The sequence below is a fragment of the Ailuropoda melanoleuca genome, chromosome 12 (genome assembly GCF_002007445.2).
Source record: "Ailuropoda melanoleuca isolate Jingjing chromosome 12, ASM200744v2, whole genome shotgun sequence".
NCBI lineage: Eukaryota > Metazoa > Chordata > Mammalia > Carnivora > Ursidae > Ailuropoda > Ailuropoda melanoleuca.
This window is the reverse complement of record NC_048229.1, coordinates 27,081,458-27,094,368: the sequence shown is the minus strand read 5'-3', so window position 1 is coordinate 27,094,368 and position 12,911 is coordinate 27,081,458. Positions and strand designations below refer to the sequence as shown.

Genomic DNA, 12,911 nt, shown 5'->3' with positions numbered 1-12,911 from the left:
CAACCCGTGTGTAGTGAGCAGTGACCACATCCAGTCATGGCGCCAGGCACGCTGGGCATTCACTGGTGAGGTGACAGACTCGTGCCTTCCCTGGACGCGTGGGGCTGTGCTTAGTGACAACAGACTATACAAACCCTTGACAAAGGGAACTTTGGCCATGGGTTTGGTAACCCGTAGAGAAGGAGAGAAACCAAGGACAGGTGGACATCTGGCAAGCTTAGTCACGGGATTTTGGGGGCATTCTGGGATGGAGAGTCCCATGCAAGATGGCGCGAGCATGAGTGTGCCTACAGGTGCCATCCTGCCCAGGATGGTGAGCTCTCCTGGAACAGGCTCTGGATGCCCTGCACGTGTTCCTGGATTTTACCTCCCAGAAGCAGGAAAATCGTCAGCAGGGTACCGCGTGCACAGAGTGCTGTTGGGAGGAGATCAGCGCTCTGCAGGCCGTGTTCCGTAGGAGACCGTGTGGATACTCAGCCGTGTAACACTCTGCCCTTCGTCTGAGCGCTGCCTGATAAGCCAATCAGCATTCTAAGTGGTGTTTGTGCTTTCTTGCGAGCGCTCCCAGAATCCCAGTAACACAAATACATTCCCAGTTGGTAGGAAGAGCCAGCAGTAGTTCTGTTCTGTTTTCGTGGCCTAGGTGGTTTGGAAGGAGTCTGCTCTGTTGAGATTGTCCCCGCCAGCACATGCCAGGGAGACACACATGTAGTTACAACTCAGTTTGTGTGTGTGTCTGGAGAGGGGAGGTGGTGAACTGGGATGAGTTTGCTGGTGGGGGGAGCGGGCCCTGCTGGGGCTGGAGAGGGTTGCTCTGCTGGCTCGTCACCATGTGGAAGGGCAGGTGTAGAGACTGGGTGTGACTGGAGTAAGGTGGAGACAGGTGGGCCGGTTTTGTGCAGGGGAGGGACAGTAACCGGTAGGTTTGTGGCCATGAGAGCAAGACAGTTCCTCAAGTAGTGAGGGCCTGGAGGAGAAGAAAGATGGGGGAGGCTGATGGTGGTTCCAACAGGATGTCTCCAGTCTTCCACTGATCCTGACTGCGGTGTTCGTGGGTTCATGGAAAGAGGGCTCAGGGGCAGAGCTGTGTGACGACGTCATTGTGTGTGGTGTGGAAGGGAGAGATGAATGGAGAGCTCTCCATGCCCTGCCCTGTTTGACTGGAGGTCCCAGTGGGGCTATCCCAGATGGGTGACCCCAGAGAAGGATGGGGAACGTGTTTATAAGACCGTTAACTGACTCACAGAGGGAATCACCATCTGGCTCTGGGCCTCGGTTGTGATTTGTTTCCCTTACACACTTGCTCTCTCTGACTTCTGTTTCTGTGACAGCAGCACCTTCTCTCCAGCAAAACCTGAATCATTGCTGTCTCCCCGCTGCCTCTTGTCCCCCAGGCATTAGGTCTTCTGGACTCGGCCTCCATGCTTCATGCAAATCACTAGCTGGACACAGTTAATGCTTGTTAATCCACTGTCAGTTGGTGGACATTTGATTGTCACCACTTTCTGTCTCTTGTGAGTCCTTCTACGAACATACTTGCATAAGTGTCTGCTCAATTACCTGGATGCGATTCTTTTTCTTGTCTGTTTTTCATTGTGGTAATAAGAGCACTTAACATGAGATTTACCCTCTTTACAGATTTCTGTGTCAGGACCCTCTTGTTCGCTCTAGGCATGGAGTTGTATGGGGATCTCTAGAACCGTCTATCTTGCAGAACTACAACTTATGTCTAGAAGTGGAATTTCTTGGTGACATGGTACTTCTGGGTTCAAGTTTTTAAGGATCTGCCATCTTTCAAATTCATGTAACTTACACCCTACACGTAAGGCATTAGGTCTGTGTGCCCCTGCCCCCTCCCACGATTGATAGTACACAGTAACTGTTTGCATCTCCTCTCGAGTCCTGAAGCTTCAGTCTTGTGATTTCACTGAAACTGGGCCAAGAGAAATATAAATAATCACTCTGCATAAAACGCAAGGAAACCTGGGTGCACTTTGGGGCTACCGGAGTGGCAATAATGCATCCAATGTTGACTTGGACTGTTTTGTGACATCAGTTCTGCACATTCCTCCCCATCGAGCATCTCACAGTGGCACCTTGAAGTTGCCTATGAAGGGAGGAGATACACCAGAGATACTGGCCAATGCCACAACCCAGCACTTTGCACACAGGTTTCTTGGAGGCAGCACAGACCAGGCCATCTAGTGGAAGGGAAGGGCTGGTGGATGCACAGAGGGTGTTGGGGCATCTCATGGATTTATCTCTTTCAGGCTGCATCTTTTTATGCCAATTTATGATTCATTAAAACACCCCGTATTATCAGATGAGATGGAGACCCATTCATGTACCGCAAGGTGTATGGTGATTAGAAAGGAGGAAAATGTGTTATCTGAAATTGTACCAGAGCATGGCAGTTTATGGAGATGTGGACTGAAGTCTGCCATGTGGGTAGAAGCTGGTTGGGGAAAGACGGGAGCCAGTGAAGACAACTCAACAATGGTTGGGAAGGACAGTCCGCAGTTTAATGGCAGAAGAGGGGACGCCTGGGTGGCTCAGATGGGGCGCCTGAGTGGCTCAGTCGTTAAGCATCTGCCTTCGGTTCAAGGTGTGATCCAGAGTCCTGAGATCGAGCCCCGCATCAGGCTCCTCTGCTGGGAGCCTGCTTCTTCCTCTCCCACTCCCCCTACTTGTTTTCCCTCTCTTGCTGGTTGTCTCTCTCTCTCACTGTCAAATAAATAAATAAAATCTTTAAAAAATAATAATAATGGCAGAAGAGGACATACCTTGTCCCTGCACATGAGCCATGGCTCCTTCTCCTCACAATGACCTTCTGACAGTTCACGCAGCACATGCCCCACATGTTCTTCCAGAACCTCCTGGGCACACAAGATGTATTTCCCAGGCTCTGCTATTCTGATCATTGCATTGTTCTCGCTTGTGTTTACCTCCTGGCCGCATCTTGGGCTCTTCTCCTATCGTACCAAGGCTTAAAGAAAATTCTGACGACGACGACAACTACGCTCAAGATGAGAATCACCACTCCGGAACCTTGGGTGCCGGACGCTAGGAATTGAGGATAGAGAGGTCACAGAGATCAGGGCACACAAAAATCACCCAGGATCCTGGATGTCCACCCAGGGCCCCCGTCCCCTCGACAGCACTTAACTCTCCAAGCCGTGCCCATAACTGAGACTTTCCCCTACTCTCCAGTGTTAGTGTCTGCCTTGTTTTGTGTTGGGCTGATGGTGTGTCAGCTGCTTCTGAGAACCATAAAAATATGGGGGGAAATGAGGTGCTGACGGGATTCAAACCTGTCCCCTGGGCTGTGTGTTCTTGTACCTCCCACATTTCTCATGATGTAAGTACTATGGTGTCCCTAATGAGCCCTGTCTTTGCTATAGAAGGGGTCAACTCTGTTCTCATTGGATTCTTTCCGTCTCCTTGTGTTTTATGCATTGAGACTTTGCTTCTGAGTCCCATTGCAGCAGAGTCTTCCTGTGTCCCCCAGCTCAGAAATTCAGTGTGAAAAGTCATCTCTCAATGTAGAAATACTTGAGCTATTCAATTTCTGTGTCCATTCTGAGCACGTAAGCTATCTATTGCAGATGGGAGAACTTGTATTTTTCAACAATTCAGGACCCAGTGTTCATGGATGAGGGGTAGGTCATAAATATATTGGAGATATATATTCATATATATATATATGAACTCATATATATATATGAATATATAGAGAGAGTGAGAGAATTCAATGCATACAACATAGGTGTGTTAGTATTTGAACTATCCTGGGTAGGACATCACCATCACCACCATCATCATCATCACTGTCTTCCTCATCTCTCTCTCTCTCTCTCTCCCTCTCTGTCAGTCACAAAGAACTCCGAAAACTGCCAGCAGATTTCAAGGAAGAACACCAGTCATTTGATTTTTATCTTCAAAGACAACCTTTCTCACCTTAAACCCTTAAGGAACAGAGAAAATCAGTGTTGTTATAAAACTGGTCAATACAAAATTAGCTAATCCCGCAAACCTAATTTAATCCATTTTCACATAAAAAACAAAAAGATAAACAAGTTAGATGAATTCGAATTCTAAATCTCCATGTGAAAATTTTAAATAAGCTTATACAATTCAGAAAGCATGAATGAAGAATAGACATCATTTAGTGGGTTAATATCCAAATGTTTGATACCAAGAAGTCTTTTAGATGTATCTCACAAGGGCTATAAAATTCAAAGAGTAAGTCAGGAAACGTACAAACCCAGAAAAAATTCCATTCCTAATTTGTATTAAGAAAATAATATTTTTTTTCCTGATAAAACCTGAATGTAACAGAGAAATGGACTGAAATAGGTCAGTATTGCTATACACATAAAAATACAGTTTTTAAAAATGTTTGACTTAAAATAATTAAACAATTTGGGCTATCAATTAAGATGCTTTTCTTAAAGCAACACTTAGTTTTGTGTTAACAGCTTACTTTGTCATTATCATAAGATATTGGCTGCAAATAACACTAGTCTACAATCTGGAAATAAAGAGACAAGTTTCAATTTTGTTGAGGTTGATATAATGATTATCAGTTAATCGAAGGAGATCAACTGTAAAGCACCCGCAAAGTGGAGCGTCTGTACTAAGTTAATAGAATATAAAATTAATATAACCAAACCAGTATCGCTGTTATATACACATAACTGTTATTTAGAAAGTATAAAGAAATTAAAAAATCATACTTATGAATGAATAAAGCAGTGGAACAAATTTTGAGATTTGAGTGTAGACAATTTGATGAAAAAAACTTCAGAATGCACCTGCATTATTTATAAAGCTCGTTTCTAAGCATGTTTTATTTAAAAAAAACTTTATAATCATAAATTACTCTCTATAATGAATACATACATTTCATTTAATCCCATTGAAATTGGAGAATTTTTTAAGTCATAAATCCTCATCACGTAAATTTGTAATTTATATCATCGCTTTAAGAAGCAGGCAGGGTGACGCTGGACGGGTTTCCACACACGACGCAGAGTGGACACGAATTGCACACGGCCGAGTCGTGCAGCGTCCCTGGACTCGCGTGTTCCGTGTGCGAACCCACCTTGGTCTCAGGTGTGCACCCAAGGGCGTGGCGGCCCCCAGGTAAGCACAGGGGGCTGTAGAGAAGTGCCCACCGGCAGGGAGCCTTCTCTCTAGGGCAGTGTCAGGGGTGAGCTCCACCTGCGCGCTCAGAAAATGGTCTGAGCAGCTCCAGGGCCGGCGTTAGAGGGCTCAGCGACCTCCTCAGGCTTGGGTGAGGGGCTCCACGCTCAGGGTCTCTTGGAAATGGGAAATAAGAGCTGCCAAGGAGGTGTCTGTCTGTCCTCTACAGCTGTCCCAGACTCCCCGCATCCTCCCTGGACACCAGGTGCTGCAAGCCGCCCCTCTCTGTCCTCTATCCCACACGTTCTCCAAACCTGGCTGGCGTTCCTAGGCGTTGCGCTACGCCGACGGGGGGCAGCTGGTTTCTAGGAGAAAATTGCAGGTTTGTGTGCAATGAGATGCTGAATCCATGGGGATTTCCTAACCTCTGCTGTCTCCAGCCTACGGGTACTTCCTCTTGCGCTGCTGAGACCCGGGCCTGACGGACGACACCACTTGCACCTGCGTCCCCCTGGGCTTCCCAACCCTTCCCAGATCGGAGCTCCTGGGAGAGGCGGGCAGTCCTTCAGGACCGCCCCTTTTCAGAGGGGGAACGCCTTTCTCAGAAGCTCCACCTCCCTGGAGAGAGGGGCTCCTGCAGACCCCGCCCCACGCGTTCTGCGTGCCTCGCAGGGGAGGGGCCGCCTCGCCCCTGCCCCGGCTAGTAGCCAATGCCCCGCCTCTGAGCGGGAGTGGGTGGGGCCTCTGCCTTGTCACGTGTCTGACCTCATTTCCTCTCAGGCTGGTGGCATCGAGGTCCGTGCCTCTCCCTCCCCAGTCCTGTCCGAGACTGCAGGGATCGGGCTTCCCTGGGCAGGAGGTCCCGCCTATTGCCATGCCCTCCTGGGTGGACCCTCTTCTGTGGAACCGTCCTTTGTGATCCCTTTATGGCGTCCTGTCTCACACTTCCCGATAGACAGGGCACTGAGCTGACCTTTTCTGCTCAGAGAGGACAGGGACAACAGAGACTCCTCACCTAGGACCGGGGACCTGCCCCAAATCACCCTCTCGGGGAGCACTGAGAGCCCCCCCCCCCCGCCCGTGAGTCCCACCCCATACCTCATAATCCAAAGACAGGGAGGTGAGGAGGGTAGGCACCTGGCTGCTGCTCCCCCGGGGGGGGCCCCAGCCTCTCCCTCTGCCATGACCACGCCAGCCCTCCTCCGCCGGCCTCAGAGCCTCTGGAGCCCCGGAGTGTGGCTCTGCCGTTTCTATCCGCCTCCCAGCCCTCCTTCTGTGGGACTGGCAGAAATTCCAAGCCGCTGGACAGCGGCCCCTGGGACTCACCAGCTGTGGAGCCTGGCCCTGCGGGTGGCGCCCGGGGTCTCTAGGCCATCCTCGGCGAAAGGACGGGAGGGTGGGGGTGGGGCTGGAGCTCCCCCGAGAGACCCTGTCTCTGCGCACAGTCTTCTCCCTCAGGCGCCCAGGGGCCCAGCCTCAGGGCTCCTGGAGACATGTAGCCCCCACGTGTCTCTCCTGGACTCTCGGCCCCCGGCCCCCGCGAAACACAAGATTGTTTTTGGGGATCTGAGGGGGCATTAGATCCTCTGAAGGGCTCTCAGAACTGACCCGGGGCACTGTGTGGTCCTTTTGAGCAAACAGACCCGAGGGGCACACCAATGTTAGGAGGTCCTGTGGATGGGGGATTGGGGCTGACCCAGGAATCCCCATCTCACTCAGACTTCTCCTATACCTGCCCTGTGGACTCCCCCAAGACCCTCCGGCTGCCCACCGGGCACCTTTAGACCCAGGAGAGGGACACAAGGTGGGCAGGGGTGGGAGGGCCTCTGTTGGCCTCCTTTGAGCTGAAGGGCAGATCTCCCTTTGAGTGACCCTCCCTTGGAGACCCCCCTTTCTCCTATCCCAGCCCACGTAACTCTTGAGGACCGAGCCCTGAACAGATCATCAGGACACAGAAGGGACAGGATTGGGCTCCTCACCTGAGACCTGCAGCTGCAGGGGGTCACTGGGGCAAGACCACACCTGGGGGGCGTTGTTGTAATAACCGTAGCATCCGAACGTCCACCTGGGGCTGGGGGTCACGGGGCCCACAGGGAACAGAGCCTGGAACTGCCCACTGGGGGCTTGCTGGGAGTCCAGGGTCGAGGAGGGCTAGCGTTCTCCTTCCCTCATCAGGACAAACCTGTCAAATCCTATCCAAGAGGCACACTGGAGGGTCACGTTCCCTCCTGAGGCCACGGCAGGGCTGGGTAGGGCTGTGAGGTTGGGTTTGCTATGCGATCCTAGGAGAGGAGGAGGGGGCATTGTTAAATGGGGCTCAGATCCCCCCACATGATCCCAGAGCTCGGCTGTGAGAGGGAGACACCCTGAGACCAGACCCCCTTCCTGAGGACAGAGCCTGGGGCCGGGACCCTGAGTGGGCTCGCACCTGTCACCATCAGCTCCAGGGGGTCACTGAGCTCTGATCAGCCAGTGGGACTGAGAGAGTCACAGCCATATCGTCCAGCAGAATCCTCTGTCATGTGTATGGTGGAGAAGTTGACCTTGTCCCCGGACTCCAGTGGCTTCTGTGTGTCCCAGGACCCTGAATGTCCCTCTTTAAGCAGGCGGTACTCCCGGGCCTCCAGGCTCCCCTGACACCAGATGGTCACAGGGGTCCCCCTGGGGATCACAGAGCCTGGCTCAGCCCCAGATGGTGGGTTTGGGGAGGGTCCCTGGAAGGAAACAGATGCTGGGTCACAAGACCGTCCCCACCCCCAGGTCCCAGCTCAGCCCAAAGCCCCAGACGTCCCCCCTCTGTCAGCACAGAAGTGCTGATCTCCATCCCCCACTGCCTGGTGGGTGGCCCCTGCCCCCGTGAGGAGGTGGGACTGGGACCCCTGGGGACAGACTCACCTGTGTGCACTCAGTTCCTGGGGCCCACACTCAGCCCTGGAAGAGAGTCCCTGAGAGAGCTTTGCCCCGAATCCTGACCAGAACCCCTCTTCCCCATGAGCCTCTTGACCCTGGGTCCTCTGACAGACCAGGGCCTGGCTGTGGGGCGGGTCCCTCCCAGACTAGGGTGTCCCCTCCCCTCCTCAGATCTCAGGGCCGTGAGGGTGGGGGTCATGGCGTCTCCTCTCTCTGGGTCTAGCAGCGCAGATGGAGGGACCTCGGTGCCCACGGGACAGGCAGACAAACAAGATGGCGCCATGCAGAGGCCAGTCCTCCCCTGTCACGGGGTTGTCATGTCAGCTGCCCCACAGGAAGGGGAACAGCCCCTCCCCAAGGACCTAGCCTGGCTCTGGTGCCCATGACGCTGCAGCAAGTGGACCCCAAGGCTTCCTGAGACGCCCCATCCAGGGGAGGAGACCAGGGCATGTCCTTCCCTCCCGGAGCCTCTCCCATGGGGTCTCCTGTATCCTCACCACATCCCTGGGGTCCTCACCATGGACAGGTCGCCCAGATCCCGGAGATGCTGCAGGGGACGTGGGTTCCTGCTGTGCTGGGAGCTCATGTCAGCACAGACACACGTGTGACGTCCCTGCAGGACCCAGGAGGAAGTCACGGTGGCAATGAGCCCAGAGGAGAAATATAGACAAATAGGGAAAGGAAGCACAGCCCCTCTCCTGGCCCCGGAGCGTGGGCTTTCTTTCTGTCACGGCCTCCAAGGACTTCTCTATTTTCCTGTGACATCGTCCACACCCCCCCTTCTTGGCAACATCCCTGTGAGTCCCTCCTGGCTCCTTAATGCCCCTTGTTCCTGGGACCGTCCTCCCCGTTTTGGGTCCTGCCTGTAAGCTGTAGGGGACAACGGGTAGATTAAAGTCCTGATTTGTTGGGGGAAAATTGATCTTTATTAAAATATTTTTCTACCTCCCATTGCCCATGTGAATTGAGCAGTAATGTTGTAATCAGATAGTTTCCCCCATTTTTTATTTTTTATGTTTTTGGAGAGAGGGAGAGGGCACATGAGGGGTGGGAGAGGGGCAGAGGGAGAGGGAGAGAAAGAATTCCAAGCAGGCTCCACGCCCAGCCCAGCATGAGCTGGATGTGGGGTTCGATGTCTCAACCCCAAGATCATGACCCGAGCTGAAAGTGAGAGTCACAGGCTTAATCTACTGAGCCACCCAGGCACCCCATTTCCTGTACTTTTGAAAGTCATTTTACATCTAAGTCTATGTGGGAGACTAAAGTGTAACGTTCCTCTCTTTCAGTATTCTTGTTGTGTGTTCATGCTAGCCCATGAAAATGTTTGGGAATGTGTTTGTTCTATAAGCAGTAAAATTTGCTGGATCTGGAGGGAGTTTTGTGGGACGAGTTTAATCTTTGGATGTAATTTATTTAAGAGGTCAAAAGACGACTCAGGTTTTCTACTTATTCTTGAGCTGGTTTTAGAATTGTTTTTGTGATACTAGTCCATTTTATCCACATGGGATAAAGTTCTTCGTAAGGTCCACTTAGCCTCTTGTGAAAGGACTCAGTGTAGAACGGAACTGGAGGGTATGAAATGCAGAATCTCGTGCATGTGTCCTTAGCAGATGATACTCAAGGTCAGAGAGACTGAGTTCCTGTAAACGCCTGATTTTGCAGAAAAGGGAAACCCATCCCTTGACCAAGGGGCAGCCACCAAGAGCTTCTCCCCAGACTCAAGCCAGGAAGTTGCTGCTTGGTCTCTAGCTGAACCCCCTACCCCTTGTACTCCTCCCCAGACGCACAGCCTGCCCCAGCTCTCCACAGACCTTCTTGCTACAGTTTTCACCTCCTGAAGTACAATTCCTCTGCTATTCCCAGATCCACTCCATTTTTGGTAATTGGGGCTTGCCTCGGTTTACCTCTTTTATTTAGGTTGGCACTATGAAAGTCTGTGGGATTTGTAGTGATGTCTCATATTTCATTACTGATGCGGGTTCTTGGTGTCTTTTCTCCATTTCTTGTTGAGTGTTGCTGGGACTTGACACATTCTGAGAATACTCGATAATAAATGTTTGTGGCTTTAATAATGTTATGGGACTGGACGCTTATGTTCCTCCCCCAAATTCATATGCTGAGGCCTTAACCCCCAGCCTGGCTGTATTTGGAAACGGGGCATCTAGGGAAGTCATTAGGATTGAATGAGGTTGTAAGGGTGGCCCTGATTCGGTAAGATCAGTACCCCTCCAAGGAAGATACACCAGGGAGCTCAGTGTGTGTCTCCGTCTGCGTGCTCACACCAAGGCTACCCTGGGGGGAGCCCCCACCAGACGCCAGCCCTGCCAGCACCTTCATGGACACGTCTGCAGTCTGTGATGTTTGTCACAGAAGCCGGAGCAGAGGACTGCAGATTTTGCGACCCGAACAAATACCTAAGACAGATGCGAGAGAGGCCGGGGGAGTTTGGAGACACCAAACGGAAGATGCTATGTGTGCAGGGGCTGCTGGTAGAGACATGGACAGGGAGGTCCAGTCCCCCTGGATCTCAGGCTGAAATGAGGAACGAGGCATTGCACGAGGGAGAAAACGTGACCCTTGTAATGAAGTGGCAGAGAACGTGGCCTGAACCGTGTCCAGACTCTTGTGGAACACAGAACCTACGAGCCGCATAATTGCGCGCTTGGCCGTTGAACTGTGAAGCAAAACGCTGACATGTGCCCGGAGCACCCCCATGAGGATGCTCCCCAGGAAATTCGGGAGGAGCCAGGTGAATGGAGGACTGAATAGTTAAGCTAATGGACCGCGATTGAAACCAGGAAGATTCCTCCGACACACACGCACAGGAATTCTGCCTTAGCCCGTCGTGGTCCTCCGAGCCTTGCCCTCATCTGACTTACAGGGTCATTTAGATGCAACTCTGGATTTTAGATTGATCGTTGATACTGGAATCAGTGTAGATGGAGGGGGTGCTGTATGGATGGGATGAATGTACTTTGCGTGGGAGGAGGACAGGAATTTCAGGGGCTCAGGGTGGAATGATGTGGACGGTTTATGCTGCCCTCCACCCCCGAATTCATGTCGCAGCCCTGACCCCCAGTGTGGCTGTGTTTGGAGATGGGGCCTCTAAGGAGTAGTGATCATGAGATCGTAGGGTCGTGGTGCCCTGATCAATAGGGTAGTGGCCCTGTAAGAAGAGACAGCTGAGATCTCTCTTCCCCTCCCACGGCCACACAGAGGAAAGGCCACGTAAGCAGCCGTCCGTCAACCTGGGGGAGAGCCCTCCGAGGACACCAACGCTGTCGGCACCCTGGGCTTGGGCCTAAGCCTGCAGAACTCTGAAGAAAGAAGTTTCTGTTGTTTAAGCCCTGCCCCCCCTCCAGTCTGTGGTACTTGTTATGGCAGCCGAAGTTCATACAATTGATTTTTATCTCTTCTTCATGATCAATACGGTATCATTTTCACCCAGCGCCATGGGATGAATTTGCTGTTCTTTTTCTGACTCCTGTAGATGTTGCCTGGACTGCTGATTTTCAGGCTCTCTTCTCTTTGTAATAATTTCATTCATAATTTTCCCATTTGATCATGGCGTATAGCATTTACATGACCATTTCAGTAAAAGTCTGTGTTGATGTAGAATTATTTGCACTGTCATTTGAGTTAAAAGAAGAAGAAAAGAAGAAGTCTTATCTTCCTTTGTGGTTTGCTTCTCTTACCCACGGGGTTTTTTTTTTAGAAGTGTTTTGCTGTATTTCTAAAAATATGGGGCTGATATTTATCTTTAACTGCAGAATCTAGTGATTTCTAAAGCTCCAGGCTATCCTGCTTGCTTATGAAAGGTCTCCAGGCCCAGGGGCATTAGCTGAGTGTCCACGGGGCGGTGGGGGGGACAGCCCCAGGGCCTGCTGGGGGGGTCCCTATGGTCCCCCTCCCTGGAGTGTGGGGTCTGCGTCCTTCCTGGGCTAGTGGATGGCCAGAGCAGCATACACGCTGGGCTCTGCTGCGGGCTCTGTTGACTGGGAAGAAGGGGGTGCACTTGTCCCCTGTCCAAGATTCAGCTGGGCATGGGTTACATCCTGGGGGTCTTCAGATGCCGTGGCCTGGAGGGCGGGAGAGTGGGAGTCAGGTATGTGATGGTGGGGGAGCCGGGGTGCTGGGAGCAGGAAGGACCCACCTGACCGTCCTGTCCCCCTTTCTGTCCTTTGTGTCCAGCAATCCCTCTGACGACGTGCAGAAGGAAGAGGGGTCACCCCCACTTGAGGCCTGAGTGGTTCCCCCGGGACACAGTCACCCCCTTGGTGGACTCACTGTCAGGGCTCTGCTGGAGGAGCCAGGGAGGGTGGAACTCCTACACTTTGTCCCTCTTCCCTTACGTGTCCACCCAGAAGCCAGAATCGATTTTAAAATCCAAATCAGATGGTGTGGATCCCTGGCTTGGATACGTTTTCACTCATGTTTCTATCACCCGGTCTAAGACAGACCCTTGCCAGACATAGGTTCCTCGTAACGATTTGTCAACTCACTGAATGAATAAATGAGCTAAAGTGGGGGAGACTCAGGGTCTTTAGGGTTTGGTCCATGCACTTCAGTCTGTACCCAAACCCAAATACACACACACAAGTGCAGATGGACGGATGGACAGACAGGGCGCTTGCCAGGGGCGCAGAAGAGGACAGATCAGCGCCCTGCCCTCGAGGAATTCATGGCCTTGGGGTTGGGAACCGCCCACAAACAAGGAAACACTGATTTGGGCTGGTGATAAGTGCAGGGGAGAGGTGAGGGGAGAGCCCGCTTCTGTTACAACAGCTCTTCCACCCCGAGTGTCAACACGGCCGGCCGGCCCATCGCTCTTTGCTGGGGGGGGGGGGGGGGGGGGG

General features: G+C 52.1%; 1 protein-coding gene and 1 pseudogene across 1 annotated transcript in view; both read right to left on the bottom strand.

The window, feature by feature from the left end:
• Window positions 1-2,665: 2,665 nt before the first annotated feature.
• LOC100468783 lies at window positions 2,666-8,545 on the bottom strand (annotated as a pseudogene).
• A 311-nt stretch (window positions 8,546-8,856) lies between these two features.
• The window catches only part of LOC117795059 (leukocyte immunoglobulin-like receptor subfamily B member 3), an 8,658-nt gene continuing 4,603 nt past the window's right edge, over window positions 8,857-12,911 (bottom strand). The window contains 1 exon segment of the mRNA XM_034672601.1: window positions 8,857-12,134. Coding sequence (XP_034528492.1) covers window positions 11,997-12,134 — 138 coding nt within the window. The 3' untranslated portion in view covers window positions 8,857-11,996.